The sequence below is a fragment of the Manacus vitellinus genome, unplaced genomic scaffold (genome assembly GCF_001715985.3).
Source record: "Manacus vitellinus isolate BGI_N305 unplaced genomic scaffold, ASM171598v3 scaffold_29_pilon, whole genome shotgun sequence".
NCBI lineage: Eukaryota > Metazoa > Chordata > Aves > Passeriformes > Pipridae > Manacus > Manacus vitellinus.
This window is the reverse complement of record NW_021940207.1, coordinates 5,829,472-5,853,998: the sequence shown is the minus strand read 5'-3', so window position 1 is coordinate 5,853,998 and position 24,527 is coordinate 5,829,472. Positions and strand designations below refer to the sequence as shown.

General features: G+C 44.1%; 2 protein-coding genes across 2 annotated transcripts in view; one reads left to right on the top strand and one right to left on the bottom strand.

Annotated features, from left to right (window-relative positions):
• Positions 1 to 16,770, top strand: part of LOC103758336 (probable cation-transporting ATPase 13A4) — a 36,444-nt gene extending 19,674 nt beyond the window's left edge. The window contains exons 13-30 of the mRNA XM_018074947.2: positions 279 to 340; positions 1,045 to 1,195; positions 1,711 to 1,797; positions 2,484 to 2,637; positions 3,228 to 3,339; positions 4,468 to 4,592; positions 5,469 to 5,632; positions 6,697 to 6,819; positions 7,444 to 7,523; positions 8,283 to 8,325; positions 9,238 to 9,347; positions 10,139 to 10,235; positions 10,965 to 11,037; positions 12,296 to 12,470; positions 12,896 to 13,104; positions 13,720 to 13,808; positions 15,955 to 16,035; positions 16,549 to 16,770. Coding sequence (XP_017930436.1) covers positions 279 to 340; positions 1,045 to 1,195; positions 1,711 to 1,797; positions 2,484 to 2,637; positions 3,228 to 3,339; positions 4,468 to 4,592; positions 5,469 to 5,632; positions 6,697 to 6,819; positions 7,444 to 7,523; positions 8,283 to 8,325; positions 9,238 to 9,347; positions 10,139 to 10,235; positions 10,965 to 11,037; positions 12,296 to 12,470; positions 12,896 to 13,104; positions 13,720 to 13,808; positions 15,955 to 16,035; positions 16,549 to 16,770 — 2,157 coding nt within the window. The remainder of the gene's footprint in view (positions 1 to 278; positions 341 to 1,044; positions 1,196 to 1,710; positions 1,798 to 2,483; positions 2,638 to 3,227; positions 3,340 to 4,467; positions 4,593 to 5,468; positions 5,633 to 6,696; positions 6,820 to 7,443; positions 7,524 to 8,282; positions 8,326 to 9,237; positions 9,348 to 10,138; positions 10,236 to 10,964; positions 11,038 to 12,295; positions 12,471 to 12,895; positions 13,105 to 13,719; positions 13,809 to 15,954; positions 16,036 to 16,548) is intronic.
• Positions 16,771 to 22,140: 5,370 nt separating this feature from the next.
• Positions 22,141 to 23,676, bottom strand: LOC103758335 (phospholipase A and acyltransferase 1). Its single transcript, XM_008924584.4, has 3 exons — positions 23,478 to 23,676; positions 23,014 to 23,282; positions 22,141 to 22,637 (listed from the first exon to the last, which is right to left on the bottom strand). The coding sequence occupies exons 1-3, from the start codon at positions 23,593 to 23,595 to the stop codon at positions 22,524 to 22,526; spliced, it is 501 nt and encodes a 166-aa protein (XP_008922832.2). The 5' UTR covers positions 23,596 to 23,676; the 3' UTR covers positions 22,141 to 22,523.
• Between the last annotated feature and the right edge of the window lie 851 nt (positions 23,677 to 24,527).

The window sequence follows — 24,527 nt, the reverse complement described above, 5'->3', positions numbered from 1 at the left end:
GTAATGGGAGCTGTTATAGGGGTGGGAGAGTATGTGGTTTGGTTTCCACTGTATTTTAGAAACACAGTGACCAACCCTGTGTACTTAAGTTTTTGTTGACTGAACAGAAGCTGTTGCAAATTCTTGTTTTTCTTGGAATCTAGGAATTGCCTGGTAGCCCTTTTGCTCTACATTGTGCTGACATTTTCTGGACAGTAACTTCTTAAAATAAGTCTTGATTTTTATTCCTCTTGGAGCTCTCATGTGGGAACTTAATTTAAATGTACATTTTAACTTAGACTGGCACCTTAACAGAAGATGGCCTGGATCTTTGGGGCTTGCTGCCCTCTGAGAGAAACTGGTAAGGCTCCTTGACACGCCAATGGTATTTAAATTTGGTGGGATGGTGACTGGATTCTTCTCCTAGACACATGAACAAATCTGAAAGACAGTTAATGCTAAAGAGCAGTTTGAAGCTCCCCATGTTTAGATTTTCAATTTTATTTCTATAGCCTCTGGAAAATGAGTGGTTTGATTCATCCCAGGGGTCCTGCTCCACATGAAAAGATGCAACCACTGTTGCCAGCATTTGGCATAGCCTGTCCAGGCAGGTAGTCTCAGTGGACATGCTGAGTTAGATCTCAGAGCTGCAGTGTTGCCCCAACCCTTTATGACAGGAAGTCACTGTTAACCATGAGATTGACATTCAGTTCCTTCAGTGGCTGTGATTTTGCCCACTTACATTTCCAGAAATGTGCATGCACAAAGATGCTCAAACTTATGTTAGCTTCAGAACTCAAGAGTCCTTGCACAAGCCTCAAGAAAAGTATTTTATAATAATCTGTTCCTCTCCATCCCAACAGACTCCTTAACCAGGCAGAATACACCTGTTTCGAGCATGTGTATCCCAGACTTAATAGATGCACAAGAAATAGCTCATGGGGGAGTACAAGTCCCTAGAATATGCTTGTGGTCTGACCTCAGGATGGGATTTTAACTGCCCTCAATTAGGATTTTTTTTCCCCCTGTAAATCATCTGTTGTTTGGTGTTCTCTTTTGTGTTAGCTTCCAGGACATTCATAGCTTCCCTGCAGACAGCAACCTGCCTTGGGGCCCAGTATTCAGAGCAATGGCAGTTTGTCATTCATTGATTGTGTGGGAGGGCAAGATCCAAGGAGACCCACTGGATGTGAAAATGTTTGAGGCCACTAACTGGGTAAAGCTGTGCTTTGTTTTTATGCAAACAGTGGCAGGGTGTTTTGGTGGTCTCGAAAAAGAGAAATGTCCCAAGCCCTCTCATGCAAATAGCTACTTCCCACACAAGTAAAACTCAGAAGAGATACTGCATACTCAGGCTTTTGAAGAAACGTTCCTTGCTTCTGCCTAGAGCTTTCACCTAGAAGTATATGAGTATTCAGGTCATTTGGCTGGAAGTGGTGGATGTCATGCAAACCACACTGACACAACAACTCTGTCTTTGGCTGCTGCCAGACAACAGGAATTCCCAGATGTGTCTCACATGCAGATTAAGACCACTTTTACAGAGCATGTAAAAGATTTCTGACAGCTTTGAACTTGTTACAAGACTTTGACATTTGTTAGAGCTCTGTCAATGTGAAGGTATTTCTACCATCTTCAGGTTTGAAATCCTGTGCTCTAAGTGGATCCTTGAGGTTCCTTTCAGCTATAATGGTGTTGTGATCTGAAATATTTTTGTCTTTCAATACACAGGTGATAGATGATTCCAGTGGACACCAGATTGAAGGTCAAGGATCCACACATGTCACAGTTGTTAGGCCTGGACCTAAAGCCACCACTGTAAGCTATTTGTGAGATTCACATTAATGATCAAGTTAAACTGTCAGTGTAAGACTTACCTTTCAGAATAGAAATGCTTGATTTTCCTAGTTCAAGAGAGCTCTTCCACACTTCATCTTTCCTGTCCTGCCTGCAGAGAGATTGCCTTGCTCTCTCTGATTACAGATGCCAGGGAGAGCTTGCTGCTCACACCAGAAGCAGGGGGATGCTGGATGATAGATTGTCCAGCTCAGGGATTTACCTGTGCTGGTGGCTCAAGACTCAATCCAAACTCATCTGAGCAGTGAAGATCTCCAAAAGCATTTGGGAATGCAGTGGAGTCTGGTAGCTGATGTCAGACCCTTACTGGTGACATACACCAAGGGGGATGCTTTCAGACATCCATTTTCTCTTTGCAAGACCAGTGTAAACAGAATCTTGTTAAAAAAAGAGGACTAGCGAGTTCCTTTCAGAAAATTACGTCTAATTGTCTGCTAAAACTGTCAGTGAACTTTTCCTACTGCTTAAGGTAACTATTTCTGTACAAAGTTAATTTTCTCTTTATATACCAGTCATTCCTAAGTGTGACAAATCAGCCCATTATACATGGTTAGCTTCTTACCATGGCCCAAAGGACAGACCTAAAATCCTTTGGCCTGAGTTTAAAATCCTTGCTGCAGTATGTAATCCACTTGCTTTTCTCCTAGGCCCCAGTGGAAGGAGTTACCATTTTACACCAGTTTCCATTTTCTTCATCCTTGCAAAGAATGTCTGTCATTGCTCAGGAAATTGGTGGGGATCAACAGGTCTTCACAAAAGGGGCTCCAGAAATAGTAGCCATGCTATGTAGAGCAGAAACAGGTAACTAACACTTATAAATGCTTCCTAGAAACACATATGTGTAAGTGACTTTTGATGGTGAAATGAAGTGGAAGGTCCAAATGAGATTTCTGTGTCTAAGACTTGATACTTCAGCCCAGGAAGTCTCTCTGTTGTGCTCCAAGTCTAAGGCTAAGCTCTCATACAGTCCTTCTCAGCAAAGAAGGACTACAAAGAGATATATGTAAGTACCAACCCTTATACAAGGTGTACAGTCTCTGCCAGAATAGCTATTTGGAAAAGTTGTCTACTAGTCCAGTAGACACCAAAAAAAATTTTCTTTTTTCTCCAAACCTTGGGAGGGAAACAAGAGGAACACAGATCCTTCACAACATGCTGGAAGAAGGTAAGTCTTTGGAGAATAGTTTAGGACCTAAGTGCAACATGACAGAGACACAATGATTTCTTATTGAGTAAAGTTCAGTTCAGCACCTTTCCTTGATGTCCTTGGCCTACTGATAAACTCTAGGTCTACCTGCCCTGTGGGACATAAACCTTCCCTGCTCCAAGGCTTCCTTCCATTAGAAAGCAGTCAAATGCCCTGATGAACTGTCTTTTCCTCTTTTGCACAGTCCCATCGAACTTTGAAAGCGAGCTCCTGCTCTACACAGCACAGGGCTTTAGGGTCATTGGACTGGCATGGAAATCTCTACAGGCAGGGAAGCCACCTACTGCTCTAACAAGGTAAGCCATAGACTGCTGCTTCTGGCCACATTCAACCACGGGCTAGTGGTGCCTCACATAGTACCATCACCACAGCCTGCCAAGAGCAGGGTTGTAGTACAGAGTTTTGTTACATTCAGGCCAGAGAGAATCTGATTTACATCTGGATAGAGGTCTGAGAATGGGTAGAGAGCACTCTTATAACACATGCCCAGAATCCTTGCACATTTCTAAACTTTCTCAACTTTGGAGTAACATAGGAAGCATAACTCCAGTACATTCTGAAGACTAGTACACTCCTCCATCGTTCCCTCATTTCTACCAGTCTCCTTGCAGACTTGCTCAGGCTTTCAGTTGAAGTATTTTTTTACACCCCCCCCCTTTTTTTTCCCAGTTATTCAGACTGCTTGATTAAGCAACGACAGCAAATGACCCCCAATACTGTTCTCTAGCCCAGTCAAAGTCAGCAATTCTTCTGCTGTTGTCTTGGTCCAATCCTTTAGCTTTTGAGCTTTAGCTCTAGGTTCTGGAGAAGTCAACAGAGTCTTCTACTATGCTCACTTCTGAAATATTTGCAGTTACTGAGGATCTGCTGTCCTCTCTCTTTGCTAGCTGCAGTTCCTAATCCAGGACCTGCTCACTTGCAGGAGCTCACTTGCTTTTTCACAGGGCTTTTTGCTTTGCTGAAGGAACCAATAACACTGAGGCAGAGTGCAAGTGGTTATTTCAGTCTTGTGACAGGAGTCATAACAGACCCATCCAACCAATGAGCAAATGTGTGTGATAGGGCCCAGCTTTTGAAGTTGTGTGTGCAGTTACAGCATGTGTGATGTATATACTACCAGGAGAAAAGAGAAGGCAGGTGGTCAAATGCAAGATCTGCAATGAAAGCAGTTCAGGCCCCACCTGACCTGGCTACTCTGCCATGCAAGTGTTAGGCTAACTTACTACAGTGGCTAAAATAAGTGTTTGAAATAGCACCACAAAAAATAGACAACCTGGGACTGCTGAAAATACAGAAATTATTTTAATTGGTTTGAGTTAGGTAGGATGGTTAACATTAATAACTGGCTATTATCAAATTCAATACAAAAACAGGCCAAAGGCAAGAAGAAGAACTAAATCTGTCTATCTCTCTTTCACTATAAGGGAGGAGGTAGAATCTGATCTGACATTCCTGGGTCTGCTGATAATGGAGAATCGATTAAAGAGGGACACAAAGCCCGTCCTGGAAGAGCTCAGTGCTGCCTGCATCAGGAGTGTTATGGCCACAGGTATCTTAATTGGGTGGATTATTTATGTGGCCACTGGCCAAGACAGGGAGTGCAACAGTGTTTAAATGAACAGTCTGTTGTTGTCACCACCACTGGTAGGAAGGCACAGATATTTAAGAAGATTTAAGAAGAATCTCTGTTTTAGTAATGACATGAGCTGAACCATGTTGTCCCAGGCAATTTCACTAGGCTGTGTTAGACAACTAATAAAGGTACATCATGCAAGATCCCTTCTTTATAAGGCCTCCTGAAATCCTGTTATAAATGATCAGAGATGGAGCATCAGTGCCAGGACAAATCACTGAACCTTAAGACATCTGGTATGCCTACCAGTCCCTGTTTATCCTTTTTTTTTTTCTTCTTGGAGGGCTATTCCATCCAAATCCAAATCAGGATTTGGATAGAATAACCTCCAGTTTTATCATGGTCTGAAGATATTTTTTCGTGAGTAGCACAATACGTCTTCTTGGGCCTCACCCCTTTCAGCACATATACACCAAAGCCACCTGAGGCCAATCTATGAGAATTAGTGATACTTGCAGCAATTTAGCAGTTAATCCCTTTTTGGTTTTAGTCTAAATCAAATAATCTAGGAGCATATTCCCCATTTGGATTTCTCCAAGATGAAGATGAAAATACTTCATCTCCAGATGAAATATTTATTTTCCGGATGAAAATACATCTAATGATTGAGACAGACCTTATCTGCAAAGTTTTGATCTTTATCAAAAACTTTCTTACACACAGAGACTGAAATCTTACTGATTCTTGAGGATATATTTGAAAACTCAGAATTCAGGAAAAGGCTAATGTTTCCTCCATAAACAATTCCTCACTGCAGAAATTTTTAGATAACACACCTCTTGATTTTTGTAGGTGACAATATTCAGACAGCTATAACTGTTGCCAAAAATGCTGGGATGATCTCTCCAACACACAGAGTGATTCTTGTGGAAGCAAACAAAGAGCCTGGATCTGTTTCAGCATCTATAACCTGGAAACCCCTAGGAGAAAACAAAACTGAAGATTACAGAAGCCTGGTGAGCATAAGCATAAGAAGCAGATGTTTTGGAGTAGGGAAACAAACTAAGCTGTAATGCTTTAAATAAGACAGTGGAATTACACTAGAATAAAGAGACCTGTCATTCACCATTGTTTGCATGTCAAAATATGTGCTAGAAAAGTGTTTCAAAAGAAGGAATCGTTATAAAAAGGTACTCCCCTAGAGCTTATTCCTGGTATATTATCTCATAAACAAGTTTTTGCTAACTGTCTAGCTAGGTTTGAGAACAGCTTTGCAGAAATCCAGGAAAGATTTGTTCCTAGCCCTCATGCTTAGCTGATGTCTGTTTAAAGTGTGCTTCCTTTCCCTGCAAGACAAATTTGATTGTATAGGTGTGGACTTAAAACCAGTGGAGGTGCACTGAACCAGCCCTGCTCAATCAGGTAGAGAGTTAGCACTTTACCATACATGCAGAATTAAAACACAGACTAAGTGTTGAGAAATTGCATGTACACAATGAAACATAGGCAAGCTACACTAAGAAATTTCTTTCATCAAGCATCTCCTCAGAGAAGCTGGGCTGAAAGCCAGTTACTTTCTCCCTGAAGAGTAAGTCTGAAGGTGCTGACCCTTCTCTGATAAGTGGTAAGAGTCAGGCAGATGGTAGGGAATACCTGCAGGGGCTGTTGAGTGGCTCCTTGCTACCAAAGCTCATCCTGAGCTGTATCTGCTCTGTGTTTCACTGTAGAAAGACTTGGCTAGACGTGGTTCCCAGACACTGTCTCTCTAGCCCCTCTCACTCAGAGTGCAGCCCACCAGATTGGTACTGTTGCATGAGTTTTATCGAATGCAGCAATGCTGAGGGCCAGCTTTTAAAAATTAAGAAGCACCCAGTCAACACTGAAATTAATGGCACTATATGCCTCAATCCCTTTACAAATTCAAGCAAAGGCAATTGGCCTTGAGCCCAAGGCTCCCAGAGTCTTCGAGAGTGCCCTGCCCATGGTATACCCTTTACTTTGTCTGTAGTAGTGCCTGTGTAAATGTACAGAGCAGCTTTTGAAGGCCTAGACACAGCATTGATTCTGTCTTATTTTACAGGAGGATGATGGTCAGACTGAGCGAAGAACCAATCTGGCATTGGGACACGGCCAGTATCATTTTGCCATGAGTGGAAAGTCTTACCAAATTGTAGCACAGCATTTCAGGGACTTACTTCCAAAGGTAAGATGTGGATTTTTTAACTGGTGTGGGCTTGCCTTTCAGGAGATTCCAATTGTCCTGGTATAATTAGCTGAAGGGATCTGTACTAGGACATCTTTTGGGAACAATTCTAACCCTGAAATCCTTAATTCTAACCCTGACATTAACATATGTTAAAAATCCCTAGATTTTTTTCTGCACATGAGAGGAGCAGATCTGTCTCGTGATGTGAGGATGTGACTTAAAACATTTGTGCCCATATGCCTGGCCCTTGCACAGCACTGATTCTGTCCTGTTTTGGAGAACAGGAGAAAACATGGTATTACACATTATGCACTTCAGCATGGCTTGTCTGTTTCATGGAGAGGATAATCCCATGAATTCTCTTCTTGTAATTACCTGCCTGGTAACTTGTTTTCATCAGGTAACTCCAATGACATACCAGGCCTCTTGTCCTTATTGTGATTGTTATTTTTTCAAAATATTGATTAAGAACCATTTTATCTTTGATTATCAGCATTTCCTACTTCAGAGTCTAGAATCAGTTGTTTATAAATATGATTTTTTGGGATTTCTATTCAAGATCATCACTGAAATCACTTACTTCAAGTGTTTAAAAAATAATTTCCTTTTTTCTCCTTACAGCTTCTGCTGAATGGAACAGTTTTTGCTAGAATGTCTCCTGGTCAGAAATCCAGCCTGGTAGAAGAGTTTCAAAAGCTGGAGTAAGTTCATAATGAGTTTGAAAGTGTTTGCTGAATTTCCAGGCTTGAAAGACGTCTAGTAGGAGCTAGCTTTTGTCTAGTAGGAGCTAGCTTTTGTCTAGCAGAGCCTTTCATGGAAGTGCACAAAACTTAAACTTCCACATATAACCAACTTTGCAATTAAAATCCAAAAGCCTGTTAAAAAAAGATGCTGAACACCGTGCTGGTTTGGCAACCTGTGGAAGATCTAACACTCCCATGATTCTGGCTTTTTTTTGTTCACATCTTCCTTCATTCTTACTTCTCTCTGGGCCTGAAGGAGGGGCACTTGTGTCCCTAAGGTTTTTTAGGAATATCTCCCAGCACTGTAGCTTCTCTGATGCTTGCAGTCTTTTTATTGCACTGTCTATTCCCAGTGAACACGAGGTACCTGTGCCTACAGTCCTTCCTTTCTGAACAGGACTGTCCCCATTAGCCCTGTGCTCTGGTGTGATTGGCCTTAAAATCAGGGAGACCAAGTCCTTTGTAGTAAATGTAAAGCTTCATGCTAATACATTCTTTATTCCGTCACAGCAGAAACTCTTTCCTGTAGTCAGACCTGAGGTGCAAGCCCAAGGCCCATGCACAATTCAGAGTCCTGGGATTATATTTTGGTCTTTCAGCTTTCCAGAAAAGATTTTAACAAAAATCTTGCATGACTTGCACAAATGACTTGCATGGACTGGGCTCCTATTCCTCACTTTCCTTGGAACTGAACTCTAGGTCACTTTATTTTTTTAGTTACTTTGTGGGCATGTGTGGAGACGGAGCCAATGACTGTGGGGTAAGTGAAAATTCTTTAAAACATATTTATTTTAAAAATGAGAAATGAATGCAATGTCAGTGGAATATTCCAAACTGAGCACATGCTGGGAATGGGAGTGCACTGCTTCTTCACAGAGCAGCTGTAGTGTCACCAGTATTGATTTAGACCTGATCCTACAGTGCAGTCCTTACCATGCAAAAGCTGTCCTAGGCAGAGATTTTTGCAGTGTGTGGTCTCAAGGACTGACGCATTTTCTTTGCAAAAAGCCACCAGAAGGTTCTTCAAATCCTCCACTGGGGTTTATGTCAATATCTTCAGTGTTTGGGGTTGGAGAAGACAGGGGAGGAGCTTTCATGGGGAACAGCTGTAGTCCTACAAGGTTTTTGTAAAAGAACATTTTAGAAGAGCAGGAAAGCTTTGGGTTTTCTTTTTCCAAAAGGAAGGGTTTATGTTCAGGAGGCACCCACAACTCCCTTCTGGGCAGGTTCATATCTCTCTATGACTTCATGCATCCTCGTGGCAGTGAGAGCAATGCCACCTCAGCAGTGCAGCTCTTGCTTGTCCTAACACAAAGTCCCAAGGATTGTCTTGGGGGAAGCAAGCAGAGAACCTAGTCTATCTGCATGAGGTGTGACAGCAAGTAAGTGCTGACAAAGGAGGCAGAGCCAAACCTGTCTTCTGCAGGTGGTAGTGGATGGCTCTGGGGTCTGTGGAAAATGATCTTGCCAATGCTCTCATCCCCATTCTTTTCCTGGTCCCAATGCCTCACCACATCCCACTGGAGGAACCCCCGAGTGGAGGACACATAAGGACTAAAGAGGGACTGCTGTTCACAGCACACATCCTGTAATAAGGGATCACTGCTTGGCAGACATGTGAGTTGCTGTGTCTTCCTGGTTTGTGAGTGTTGAAGAAGAATGTGACTTTCAGGCTTTGAAAGTGGCACATGCAGGGATATCACTGTCAGAGCAGGAGGCATCTGTGGCTTCACCTTTCACATCCCGAACCCCCAGCATAGCCTGTGTGCCAGAGCTAATCAGGTAAGCACAGAATCTTGTTCCCTATTTCATAAAGAAGACAGTTCCCACTCCTCTCAAATATTAGTGTTGGGTGTTTGCAGCAAGCCACAACATGTATATCTAGAGAAAAATAAATGTCGTTGATCTTGAAATTGCTATTTGCCTAGTCTCTTTCTGAAATTCCTTTACATTAATTACCTGCAAACTACAAGAGGAAGGCATTTAGAGTTGAGCTTTGTATCATCAATAGTATTTTAAATGCAAAAACATAGCAAAATGAGCAATGCTCCATAAAGCTGAATCAAATGTCCACAAACCAACCTGTACACTACTGTTGGGCCCTGCCTCTGATACCCTATGCAAGAAAAACTTGGCATCTGTTATTCCAGGATCCTGGTTTTGCTTACTGGGGCAGGGGGAGTGTGTTACCCTCATCAGATACCATATGTTCACTGCGGGAGGAGAGGACTTGTTAGCTTGAATTCACTGAGGAGCTGCTTGGCTTTGAATTTTTTTCCTCATACAAAATTGTTATCTGTACTATTAATATCAGCACAAAAAGTTGCTGGGGTAAATTGTATTCTACAGAACATAGGTGACTAGAATCAAGCCTGTTTCCTTGCAACAAGATATCTGCAAGTGAAGATTTCACTTTCATTCAGGTCAGATTTTATTTGTTTCACCTCCCAGCAAGATACTGGCAGACTTCACTGCTTGTGACACATGCCTTGTTTTTCAGCAGCCCTTTGAGAGGACTAGAAACAGGAGCACCCCTCACCTAACTGCTGTCTTTTATTCATGTCTTCACACAGGGAAGGCCGTGCTGCTCTTGTCACTTCCTTCTGCATGTTCAAGTACATGGCACTGTACAGCACAATTCAGTACCTTGGTGTTCTCCTACTTTACTGGGTATGTACTGGGAACATGTGGGCTAGAACTGGATGAGCAACACTCCCTTGTAGGAGAAACAGGGCATAAAAGCCACTATAAAACTAGAGTATGGAGCTTTACCTTTACCTGAGCTGCAGACTTCTGTGGTGTGATCATATGGTCCTCCTGTACTCTCACATGAAAATCAGAAAGATTCTTCCCATTAACTTCAGCCATTGGGCTCAAGATCCAAGCTGGGCAAAAAGAAGGCTGAGATACTGAATGGTGTTTTGGATGAGGGCATATGTCTGTGAAAAGGAAGAATCTGCTGTAAGCCTATGCTGTTGCAATTTATTCAGCATTTAAACCATGAATTAACTTGACAGTAAGCAAATCCCCTGGAGTACCTTAAATCACTTTTGCATGGCTTCTTCCCAGATGGAGAGAAGGGCTTTGCATTCAGAAGTTACCCAGCAATGAGAAAGCACGTCCCTTCAAATAGTCTTCTTTTATATTGCATGGTGTGAACTGGAAGCACAGTTAGTTCAAGCAATGTGGAAAGTGAGAATATTCACTGCAGGCCCAGTGGTGACAAGTCTATCGGCAGGGTGGTGAAATGTGTGGTCTCCTTATCTGCAGAGTAGCATTTCAAAACAAACAGCAGAGCATTAGCTCCATGGATATAGTGTGGCTTTCTGGAGATGATATAAACAAACCCATGGCAAATGTCTGATTTGTGATATTTTTTCTTTGTGTTCCTCTTTTCAGCAACTAAACTCCTTTGGGAATTACCAATTTTTGTTTCAAGATCTGGCTATTACCACTGTCATTGGCATGACAAGTAAGCCCCTTAGTCATCCTATGTGTTAATGAGAGAATGGTCTCAAATATTTTTCACTCCTTGGGAATGCATAATTCTATGTACAGAAAAGAGGAAAAGGGCGACTAGACATCCTACAGAGTAATCCTCTCTGTAGAGTATAGGATGTTTGGATTAGTAGAAGAGGGATCTTGTTTGAGAAAAGCTCTGAAGTAAGATGAGTAATTCTTAGTGGTGCATTTGCTGAGCATGTAGGTTGTTGCTAACTGGGATGTTATCTCTAGAAGGAATAAAATCACACTTTATGCAGTGGAAAGTCTATTCAGGCTTTTTCCAGTTGACTTAGGAAGGCAGATTAAGGGGACACCTAAGGCACCATGCCCAAATGAAAAAGTGTAATGATTGACTGTTTGGAGACCATCTCACCCTTGAAGCTGTGTAGGCAAGAGCCACAAAAGGGAAGAGAGGTGGAAATGGAGAAGAAAGAAATGACAGATGTCAGACATTATAGAGCAGGAAATTGTAAGCTAAGAATGAGAGGGAGCCAGTGTTGAGGCAGAAAGACAATGTTGTTGAGACAGAATAAATGCAGGGAGAGGTTCAGAAGCAGGAATGGCAAGGACAGGGCCATTAAGAACATACAGCAAACCCACATCCTGGTGTGTTCCATCCTTGCTGGAACACAAACAATAGGAAAAGACTTTGGTTAAATCAAGCCTAAAAGAGCCAGCCACAGTACTGGGTGCCAAAAGCTACATTGCTGTAAGTAGCCCATCTGGAATATTGCATCAATGTATATCAACATGTACAAAGCCTGGATAACTTTGTTAAACCTAAGAAGAGAGGAAAACCTGTTGTGTCAGCTAATGTAGTCTCCCTCCAGCTCAAATAACCAGGCACTTGCCATTTAGTTCAGGAGGATGCACAAAACATGGGCAGCAGAAAATCCCAAGCCGCAGGTGACAAGTGACAGAAAGAGAATAGGAGACCATGAGTATGTTTATATCCTTGGTCCTGACAGTAGCAAAATAAAAGAAAAATCCAATATTTTATTTTCAAAATATGCCTCGTGATAGTCATATACCATTAATTAGCCTTTTCTGCGTCAACATGATTTTGTAAGAAAACAACTCTGTATTTTGTACTTGATGTGTTGTATTTCATACAAACTTCATACATTTTATAATGAATATTATAGAGTGGTCATTGATAACAGTATTATACAGCAGCACTGTTTGTATTTTGGACACACTAGTAAATATTTCTGTGCATGTTTCAGTGAGTTTCACAGGTGCCTACCCAAAGCTCGTTCCCTACAGGCCTCCAAGCCAGCTTATCTCACCCCCATTGCTGCTCTCTGTTGTACTTAACATCCTCTTCAGCCTCAGCATGCAGATTTTCGGGTTTGTGGTGGTCCAGGAGCAGCCTTGGTATTCCAAGACTGATATACACCGGTAGGTCGCCTTCTTGGGACTCTTAGTAACACAGGGTTGACCTAGTGGATGATACTATTGATCAGCTTAACTGCAGGCCTGATCAGCAGCTGCAAGCAGACCCTCTGCTCCCCACAGGGTGCAAACATTTTAACCACTGTTGTCTGCAGGTCCCTAAGCTCTCCAGCAATCTGCCACGCAGCACAGTGCATGTGGTGAGAATGCTTCTGCTGAGCACAAAGAGGAGGAATTGATTGCAAGAGAGGCCAGGGTATCTGAGTAGGTTTGAGCTACTGAGCAAGCTGAAACCAGAGGGTGAGATTGGGGGCATTGCCAACAACTGACATCATGGCTGTGAGGGAGGATTCCTGTCAGTTATAGGAGAAGTTGGGGGAAATAACTAGAACAATAATTATTCACTGACCAGTGTGACACTCTTTTTTCAGTGCCTGCCTCTCAATGAAGAATCACATGGAGAATTCTTCCTACAGCCTGGGACTCCATGGGATGGGAGATGGAGCCCATGAACAAACAGACAATGGCTACAAGAGCTATGAAAACACCACAGTGTGGCTGCTGAGTACCATCAACTGCCTCATTGTAGCATTAGTGTTTTCCAAGGGAAAACCTTTCAGGAAACCCATCTACACAAACTGTAAGTATGGGGAGAGAGGAAGGGATATAAGTCAAATCAGGAGGTCAATTCACTACAGAAAAACTAAAACTTGATCAAAAAGATGGCAATCAAAAAATCAGGATCCTGATATTAGATTTTTAAATGACTAAAAGCCACCTGTTCAGGTACCTTTTTAGTGCCAGTGGCATCCAGTGACCAGCAGCTCTCTTCTGTAATGCTAAAATCCTGGACCTGGCGCTTGGATGTCTGAAATGGACAAAAGGAGTAGCAGGAAAGTGGTGTTTGCTGGCAGAAGCATCATGTTATTTGAAGCAGCCTAAATGAGACATCTCAAGGAGAGATTAGGTGGTCTCATTTTAGTCTTCAGAATAATTCTGGAAGAGCCCTATGTCTCTCTCCCCAGAGCATGCTGGGTGAGCAGTATTTGAGCGAATTCACATTCAGGGCATTCTTTTGGGCCCATCTCAGAAGAAAACATTCAATGACATCTACATGTTTGCAGAGTCCCATTTTCCAGAACCGGAGATATTTAGCATTTGCTAATTTTAAGACCAGTAATCTTCTATAATAAAGGCAAGAAGCTGAGGTTGCTCACAAATCTGTGGCTTTATTTGTCTATTTTTCTCCCTTCAGATGTGTTCATACTGGTGCTCATAGGGCAGCTGGGCATTTGCCTCTTCTTGATGTTTGCTGATATTGATGATCTCTACTCTAAAATGGATGTGAGTATTGTCCTAAGGCAAGGGGGAAAGTTTCTTCCTACTACCAGTCCCATCATAAGTGCAGTGGGATTGTTTTAACAAATGGCACAGACTTTTCCAGGGATACATGGCACCTCTGAAGAAAAATGAAATTTAAAGAGATGGATTTTAGATAATGGTATTGTAGAACCTTCTGGATGACTCCAAACTAAGATCTATGCACTGTGACAGCTGGACAGCTACACATGTACTTTTGATTGTTTCAGCACATTGTCTATGCAATAGAAGATGGCATCACTGAGCTTAAAATGCTTGGTGTGTTGGTGGCTTGATAGCTGTGAAGACAGGACAAGAATGGGGCTAAGCTCTGCAAATTTAAAGTACAGCACCATGTGCTTGTGTTTCTCAAGCTGTTCTACTCTGAGCAAAGGTCCTCTTGAAATGAAGATCTACCAGCTGGTGCTCACAGAAGCTCTCATTTCTCAGTCCTGAATCTCTTCAGGTTCCCTATTTAAATCTCAGAGAGCCTGCAGTTTCCCAAAGCATTATTTGGGTTTAGAACAGTGGTAGAGAAAGGCTAGTGTGGGCTTGCATGACAATAGACAATCTATCTTGATCCTTGATTAATAAATGCCAATAAGGGCTTGATTTATTTTGTCTGTCAGAATGCAAGCTGGAGTTGTGCAAATCCATCCTAAGGGAAATATGAGGGAAGGACAAGATCTGCATCGGCTGTAGGGCAGGGTTGTCAGTGGACATGACAATTAGTATGTCGAGACTGGGAGATGTTAACCTCCTCCACTGTGACACTCTCACAGTCTTGCTGCAGGTGTGACAGGAACAGAACAACAAAAGTAACTCACAGCTGTTTTTTCTGTACATTTGTAATCAGAGAGATGAAGTGTGGTGGCTTTGAATAACAGGTACTGAACAGTGCTGCTTCCAGTCCTGTATGTTTGCATGACAGTCAGCAAGTCGATTTAGAAATGGAAGTAATGAAACACGGAAAAAGGAACATAATCAAAGGATGTGGCTCTCGATTTTAAACGCCAAAAAAGCCCAGCAAAAGCTGCCTCACCGTGTAACGATTTCCAGACCAGCGGCTCAGCGGGCAGAGCTAGTTAGAGAATCTGCCACGAGATGGCACTTTAAAGCAAGTCTTAGTCCTGTTGTGGACAGTGGTGGCACAAGATATTGCCAGCACTGCAGCTGTGTGAGGCTCAAATGCTTTTTGGGGAGAACTGCAAAACTCCCAGCCCAAGCAGTCTGGAGGGAATACACTGGAATAAACTGGATTTGCTGAGAAGAGAAAAGGGTGGAGTGGCAATAAAAAACTCTTCAATAGCCTGGCCTGAAGAAACTGCTGATAAAAATTTTGGATCAGAGCTTCATCTCCAAAAGAAATTGAGCTACAGCCAGAAAGCTGGTGCTTCCAGCTGTGGGAAGCCGGAACTGGGTTTGGAGAGGAAATACTCAGACTTTGAACTATTTCTTACATTAGAAAGTAGGCAGTTAGATTTCTTATTGCAGTTGTATGGTATGGTTTTCTCTGTTTTCTGTACTGCATCATAGGTTTAAAATCATCTTTATCAATAATTCCTGAAGATGAGTAGCAATATTAGCTCATCAGCTAGTGTAGAGTGTACAGCCAGTGTGGAATTCTGGCTTTTCATTACATGAAGCTGATGAAGGGCCTGGAGCACAAGTCGTGTGAGGAGTGGCTGAGGGAACTGGGTTTGTTTAGTCTGAGGAAAAGGAGGCTCAGGGGAAACCTTAATTTTTTCTATAACTACCTGACAGGAGGCTGTAGCAAGGTGGGTGTCACTCTTTTTTTTCCCCATGTAACAAGTCATAGAGGGGAAATGGCCTCAGGTTGTGCCAAGGGATGTTTAGACTGGAGATTAAGAAAAAAATCTTAACTGAAAGGGTTACAGACTGGAACAGACTGCTCAGGGAAGTGGCTGAGTCATCATCCCTGGAAATATTTAAAAGAAGTGTAGTTGTGGCACTTAGGGACATGGTAGACTTTACAGTGCCAGGTTAATGATTGGTCTAGATGACCTTAAGGATCTTTTCCAACCTAAATAATTCTATGTTCTATGACACGAGTACCCACCAGTGTCTACTGTGGGCACATGTTACTGAACAGCTCCTGCTTTTTTCCCAGCTCGTTTGCACCCCTACCACGTGGCGGATCTCCATGGTGATAATGCTTGCAGTCACACTTGCTGTGTCCTTCCTTGTCGAGGTGAGTGTGCCTCCTTGAACAAACTGGTCAGCACTAATTGGAGAGATGAAAGGGTCAGGTCTCGCTCTTTCTCCCTCCTCCTCAGCTCAGTTTTGGCAATACCTAGTAAAACAGAAGTGATTCCTGCTACCTCACCCTTACTCCTCTTCCTCAAAGCATCTCATCTGGATGATCAGATATAAGGGAATGCAAGGCCAGGTCACCTTTTCTTTCCTCTGGTGAGTGGGATCTATCAGACCCTGCCCCAGGCTAGGAAAATATGGGCAGTCTTTGGTGTTTTCTACTCTGATCCTGAAAACTGTCAGAAGGAGCTCATTACAGTTTTCTGATGGAGAGCTCTGGTGAAGCTGGTGTGAGAAGTGGTCAGTAAAAGCCTGTTTAAGGCATGTGGATGAGCAGGGTAGGGTGGGAAACCTAGATCTCCACTGTTTGCCCTGTCTGTGTAGCATGGATGAAAAGAGAAAACTGCTGTCCAGATCCTCTAAAATCTTCCTTCTGCTTTTGCCTTTACAGGAAGCTGTCATTGAGAACAGACCCCTGTGGCTGCTTCTGAAAAAGACCTTCCGGTACCACTCAAAGAGCCACTACAAGAGGCTGCAGCACAGCTTAGAGCAGGACTCAGCCTGGCCACCTCTGAATGAAACCTTCTTCTCAGATTCTGTGACAATAACAGTAGAGGGAAATATGGGAGGCCATAGCAATCCAACATTTGACAGCAGTGAGGACTCACTCTGAAGGAAACTGCAGTGGACGCATGTCCAGGACTGTTGCAGGTGGCTGTAAAAGGACTCTCTGAGAGACTTCAAAAAGAGGCAAGACTGTCTCATCACTGCTTCACCGCTCTAGGACTTATCAGCTCTTGCTCATCTTTAAATTGACTGGAAGTAGAAAAGCTGGTTGCAGTAATATAAAGCCACAACAACGTTTCCTCTGTCCCCTTGCCCATGTACAAATTACTGTCAGCTGCACATTGAATAACTTGCTGAATATTGGCAAAGTGTTCGTGGTTGAAGCACCCCACTGCTGCATCCCTCTCTTGAACTGCATTATGCAGTCCATACAGCTGGGAGCTGTTCCAGGTGAAAAGTAACTAATTGAGACACCACCACTACTCTGGGGAGATTCCCTTTGAGGAAACAAGTAGAATGTCCTCCTGATAGAGGCTGCTGAACATAGGCAGATGCTGGGGTTCCTCAGAGGGTTTCAGATACTGTTACCTGGTGTCTGTCTTTTGTTGGAGATTTTAACCCTTCCAGCAATAGCTGGCTTTCAGAGCTGGAAGGAGCTGCAAATAGACAAAGTTTTCTAGAAGCATCCACTCCCAGCACCATTGTGCTCTTCCTGTGATAGGAACAAAGCAGAGCTCTCTTGGTAGCTCATTGCTACCAGGCAGCCTGTTTGCCCTCTTGGTTTAAGACCTGTGATACTTGCATTTTCTGCAAAGCAGAAATTTGCAGTATTGACCTGCAAAGCAGAATGATTTAATTATTTAACAGTTCTTTTTGGAGAGAGGTATTTGTTTGGGATATTCATTTAAAAAAAATACACTGAAACATGATAATTGCAAATTGTGATCTCATTCTGAGGGTTTTCAAAAACATGCCGCCCTTGTGATGTGAACTTCCTCTGCTAGGGCAGGTGCTGCACAGCTGGGCTGCCACCAGGCATCAGCTCCTGCTTTACGAGTGCCAAAAGAAACCCACATTGAAGGGGTTATTACCCCCTAGGACCTAAGGCCTGAAATAGAGATGGGGAGCCAGCTAGGTCTCAGAATAATTTTATTAAATTCTGTGGCATGCTTTTAAGTTGAGCCATCTGAGGTTTTGGCTCTGCTTTTCAGCCATAATTGCAGATGCAATTCATTCATCAGCTTGTATTCCTCGCCTATGAAATTTTGGTGGTGACTTTTACTCACTCTGCTGTGCTGTGTCTGCTATACATAAATGCAACAACACTGCATATTTCTGCAAGTGCTACCTGCTTATGACAAGTTTGACATAAGCAAATGAGTAATACCTGCCTACCTAACGCAGTTTACCTAATGGTAAATACCTGCCACGAAAGTATTGACACAAACCAGAAATGTTTCACATTTATTCCTAAAAGTATCTCCAAAGTTTTCAAGAGTTCCCAGTTCGCAGCAAAATCCTCTGGAAAGTGAAGGTTAGGTGCTCTATGCTGTCCTTACTCCTTGAGGCACGAAAGAGCAGGTTGGTGGAGTTACTCTTGCCATCCTCTCTTTGGATACAGTAACATTTTCCTTGGAGACGAAATTCAGTGTCCTATTTATGAACTCCGGCACACAACAAATAAGTTGCTGCAATATGAAACATATTGTTGTCCAGTAGGACAGCTGCAGTAGCATTGCACACTGAGCATGTAATTTATGTTTATGCCACCACTGACAGTATGAAACTATAAACTCATGGCAAACCTGTGGCGATTATTGGGTTGACATTATAAAGACCTGCTTGCCTGCTGCTGAAGTATATCCTTACCTGCAAGGATACAAAATTCAGATGCTAGATGATGCTTTACCCCTGTCACTCCAACCACCCTAACCATCTGTGACATTTTAACTGCAGTTCTTTTTTAAAGAGATCAGTAAGTCAGCCTAGCATCTGTGGGACAGGTATGAAGCTTTTTGAAGGCTTTTCCTGGGTGCTTTGGGATGGAGTGACTGATGCTTCATAGTCATAAGCCACGGGGGAAAGCTGGCGAACCTCCTTTTTGGCTATTAGCACACATTCCTGGCAGATGGTTGCAGGGAAGAATATGAAGCTAACAGGGTGCTGCATGCTTAGAAGAGCTAAATATTTCCCTTGTGATGACTGTGTCCCTTCTTGGAGAGCAGTTGTTTCAAAGACTGAATGGCTCTGCTGTTGGCCCTCATTCCTGACAGAACAGTTGTGGACAGGGATATCTTACCTCCTGACTGAGCAGCGACATGCCTGGCGTGCTCATGCTTTTTGCAACTTCTAGGACTGACCACAGACACATCATAACTGCCCAGAGAAATTTTATTGGTACAGCTAAGGCACACTTGTTTTGCTTTAATAGCCTTGGTTTAGTAGTCCAAAGGTAGTACAAAGCACCAGAGAAATGCTGCTGCTCCTGGGCTTGCCTGTGGCCTCAACAGCAGTGTAAAGCATGAGTGTGCTTTAGAATAGGGGAAAATACTTGCAAAATTGCTATTTTTAATTGCTTTATTCTCCTATGAAATAGACACAGGTTTTTTTCCTGCATAAATAGGGACACACTGCAGGACTGATCTTCCTCTACAGAGGATAGAACAAGTACATCCTGTGGATAAGAGGGGAAACAGTTATGGAAGGTTACTTTCTGAGTTTGCATAGATAAATGCTTTACATGTATTTCTGCCAGACCGTAAGCAGAGGTTTTGCATGCAGGATACCGCCATGTCATCTATGTTCACATTAGTGGACTATGGATGCTACATGAATGTCCTTGAAAGGAAAAAGAGCTATGAATGCTGGGACTCTAAGCTAGTATATGTCTGAACTTTCAGTGGAGTATGTTCGAAACCCTACAAAACATGTGAAAAGATCCAGGGCTCCTGAAATTCATTGGATTTGATGTTGCCAGTCTTTCAGTGCCCTCTGGAGATGGTTTTGAAGAGAACTCCAGTGTTGCACTCTGAAAAGTTTATTTAATTTGAACTTTGCATTTCTATCCAAGGCTAAAACTTCCTGCTTGAAATAATAATGGTGGTGCCTGGAGGCAGACTGGTCCTCATAAGCTTGTGGTGTTTCAGTCCAGCTACAGCTTCAGTGTCCGAAGGCTGGCACACTGATTCAGTGTCTGTCTTTTGTCCTAGTGAATGTTGAAGAATGTATTAAATTTTCATGGAGGAACCAAATTTATCAGATGAATAATTCATTTCAGTCCCAATGTTTATGCAGAATGAACTTCCAGTGGTTATTCTAGTTCCACCAGCTCTACAGAAAAGTCTGTCACTTCTTCAGACAAGTCAAGTGGGGGGAAAATCTCTCAAAAAACTTAATCTAGTTCTTTTGTTGTTAGTTAGGTACCACAATAACCAAAATTATGTTCTCAGATATCAGCAGGGCTTGTGGCCTATTTTAACATAACACATTAAAGTGAGTGATGACTGGTTTTATAAGGTAGACCCAATGCAGAGTAGCTAAAAGTATGGAAGTACAAGGAAATTAAGCTGTCATTTTAGCAATAGTGTAAGCCTGATTACTGCTGGCTTCATAGACCATTAGTTTTTCTTTACAATTCTTCTTTTCCCAAATAAATATCATATTCATAGTGACTTTCTTAAATCACAAAGTTTTAAAGACTTTTATGTTAATTCAGTATTCCTCCCCACCTCCTGCTCCCTGCTTTCTCCCCACTCCCCCTTTCTCCATCTCCCCCCCACATTTTGGATACTCTCTCCTGAGAAGGAATTTTTTAGAGATCTTCTAAAGGTCAGCTCTGTTAGATGACTGTGCTGAGAAATCACATGACTTACGGTCCCTCGAGCCAGACTTTCGGTTTCCAGAATAGTTGCTGCCTAAAGGAATTGGTTAGCAGCAGCTTCTAATTATAAGCTGCCAAGTTCAGAGGTTATTGACGCTCGAAAACAGCCATGAAAAAGCCTTGGAATAGAAAACCAGCCTTTAAATGAGTTCTTAAGGCTCCTGGATGCTGTAATGAAATGTTCCCACACACACGTCAGTCTCTCCTTAAATGTGTTATGTCCATCCCCTGACATGTGTTCCAGTCAAGTTTGCAGATTTTAAACCCCTTTTGTGTGTTCTAAGTCTTCACCCTCACGCTGTTGCTGAGCCAAGGCTACATTCAATATGCCTGTTGATCATTTCTGTTAGCTTAACTGTGTATGCCCAGAGACGGCTGAATCTGCTGGGCAGCCTGCCAGCCCCCCATCCTGAACTCTACCAGCAATTCCACCTGTCACAGACACAAATAGTTATTTATATGTTCTTTCTGGTTATTTTTTAATTGCTGTGTATTCTGCCGTATTACTACAGATGTGTTTCTATAGAAGAAATATATACCTGGGGGTCTTGACATTCCAAGAATTAAAAAAGACTGAATACTGATACCTGGGGTTTGTAGGACTTTATGAAGGGGTACTTTATCAGTGAGTCTGCCTCCTACTGTAGTTTCAGGAGGATTTAGTCCTCCTAAGGTTTGCCAGGTAACAGGTCTTGGCAGCAAAATGATCCTCATTCAGCTAGATGACCTTCCTGGTGCTTCCGGTTGACATTGCAGAATGTTCATGCAGAGAAGTTGGAAAACATTTCCTTGATTTCTGAACTTGCTTTAAAAATACCCAGTGAAGGCAAAAATCACATGGAGAAAGGATATAAGAGGGGAAAGAAAGAGAAACTATGTGAAGGAAAGTAGAGATGGGAAGGAGTGATAGGAGTCTGGCAGGCAACAGTTTAGTCTCCCAGGTCTGGATATTAGATATCGTGTTCTTCTGTACTGTTAAAATGTAAAAGTAAAAATAAACTGAGGATAAGAGTTAGAAGTCAGCACTGAGAACTGCAGTTCCTGCAGATAGTGTGATGTGATAGAGGTGGTGGTGAGGGTGAAAGGGTGGCAGCTCTGAGGTTCGCTGACCTCTTTGTCATAATCCCATGCTGCTTCAGAGCCAGGCACAGTTCACATTGCTTCCAAACTCACTGCTAAAATCATTGTTCCTGCACTAAATTACTGGAAAAGGGCAAGATTCAGCCCTTTGAAAGGTTCCTTGACAAGGTGAAGTGCTGTCCAGGAACATTTATATCTCTACCTCTCACTGCTCACGGAAAGGGCTTCGTGAATAACTGGGACTTTTGCCAGCACAGGTGTGGTGGCTGCACATCACGTTTTTGTATCTCTAACATCTGTAGGATGACTAGCACTCCCATGCTGAACTAGTGCTCAGAGATGCAAGTGTACCTTTGTACTCAGAGTGTTCATGTCAATCATTTTGCAATTGCAATTTTGAAATCAGGATAAAGCATTCTCTCTAATGGCCTTGCAATGACAATTGACTTCATCTCAGGATATTTAATTGTGTGAATTAGATGGCAATAACTGACAAAGCACAGACATCCAGCTAAATTAGAATTTCTGTATTTATTCTTACAATGGTATTTTTGTAATATTAGTCTTCATAACTTGGTTGTCCTGTTGATGTTCTCCAAGTGAGGGGAAAATTGTTGAGCACAAATAAACCCTCTATTAAGGGACTGCAAATAGCAATGCCGCACTTAAGGGAGCTGACTGTGGCATGAAACAGGAACTGCCTTTTGAAGGTCCAGGAAGATATAGTGGCGTGAATTGGAATTGGGTTTTTTACATTTTATTACTGCTTTGCTTTGGTTATTTCTGCAAGAGTAGCTGTTGTTAGTAGGTCCAATGGCAGTTTTGGCAGAGGCTGGGCAGTGACCATCCATGGCCAGAGGCTCCCTGCCTTGCTCTGAGCTCTTCCTGACAAGCCGTCACTACTTCTTCTCTCTGGATTTGTCCCTGGGTGAGACAAAGGCAGCACAGGCGACAGCAATACCAGCGCAGACAACAGCTCCAAATGAGAGTATGCTACCAAATCCTATCCTGGCCTGTAAAGGGAAAGGAAAAGACAGGCTGGAAAAAAAAGAAGCAATTATATTTACCCCCAGGCATGCTAATGAAAAGCAAGCAGGGATAATCAGGGCAATTAAAAGAATGAGAGACATCTACCACATAAATAGAAGGGGTTTTTGCCCTTAGGCTGTGGCATTCATTAAGAGGGCACTGTCAGGGTACAGACAGACCACAGTGACCCTCCTGCCTCAGGGTGTCTGGTGAGGCCAGAGGCAGTGCTGGTTTGGACCCCACACCTGGGACTTGGTTGCCCCCAGGCAGTCTGTGGGCTGTGTCCCTGTCCAGGGGCTCAGAGGGAGCAGCAAGGAAGTGCTATGTGAGGCACACAGGGGCTTATCTCATGGTACTTACCTGGTCAGAGACACTCTTGCCATAGCGGAGCATTGTCACAAAGTGCTCACAGTTTTCGCAGAGCACATCATAGCTCATCTCCCTGTCAATGTAGCTCTCAGCACGCTTGATGATCTCCTTCACTGGGAGGGGGGTGCGGGAGCGGTCATACTTGTTGTTGACCTCCCAGTCATTATTTCCCACCACCTCCTTCAGGAGCTGCTTCTTCACCTTGGCCTTTTTGCTCAATGTTGTGTCACTACTGGCTGACAGGCATCGGATCCCTTCATCTGGGAAAGGCAGGAAGGAGATAAGCCAGGCAGAACCTATGTGGCCCCTCCAAGACCTCAAATGGGTTTCTGGCTGCTCTTTGAAAGGCCATCTACATACACAATTTTGGTCAACCAGCAGCCCACAGAGGGAGACAGGGCTCCCGGGGCACCACAGCACCCCCTCTGTACCCTGTCAGGTTGCATCAGCCTTACCTGCGGACGTCAGGTGGACGACATATCCATCCCCCAAGTAGAGGGCCCAGTGCTGGTAAACTGATCGTTTGATCTTGATCAGGTCGCCAGGCTCGGGTTGGTGCCGGCGGCGTGACATCCCAGGAGCCTTCGGTCAGGACACGGCGGTGCAGCTGGTCTGGCTCAGCACAGGGCCCAGTGGAGCGGGGAGGTGTGGGGTGTGCAGAGGCACCTGCCGGGACGGCAGGCACGGAGGCGTTAGTCCGGGCGACGAGGCATGAGCTGCCGGAAGCGAGCGGCCCCCGCGCCGAACCGCTCGGCAGCCGTTGCCCTGCCTGCGCCAGCGATGGCGAGCGGCCGCCCTGCCCACCAAGAGGATGAGTCGGCTCCCCCGCCCGCTCTTCCCCGGCTCCCCCGCCGCCGCCCCGGTCCCTGCGGCTTCCGTCCCGCCGCTGTCCCTTCGGGCTCTGGCTGTGCCCGACCGGTTCCCCTTCTGGCTGGCCGCACGCTACATCCCGGGGTTGCCCGCGGTGCCCGCCGCGTCCCCAGGCTCCGGGCACCTCGGCCCCTCGCCAGAGCCGCGCCCGCCGCCGCCCCCGACGGGGCGCATCCTGCTGGCAGACGCCCGCTCGCATCCCCCGAGCTCCGCTCCCTGCCCTTTCACATCGCCCCGCTCACCCTCGCCCCTGTTCCGCTGCTGCCGCCACCGCGCTGCCGGTCCGCTCGAGAGGGGGACGGGCCAGGTACGCCCCGCGGATGCCAGAAGGTCAGGGTCCTTCCTGGCGTCACTGCCGCCTCTGCCTGGGAACCGTCCCGTCCTGTCCCGCCCCCCCGTTCGGGGCTCCGCTCCCGAGGGTGTTGCCAAAACCACCTGTTGGGTGGGAACTGTGGTCCTGCCGGCGACGATGGCGTGCACCGCCACCCTGCAGGGAGCCTCTACGTCTGGGTGGTCCTCCCTTCCAGTGAAGGGCAACAGCATTGACTGCAGAACAAGAACCTCTGGCTGCTGATTAAAGATTGGCTTAGGAGCTGCTGTATTTTTTCACCAGTTTCTGTGTCTTTCTGTCCGCA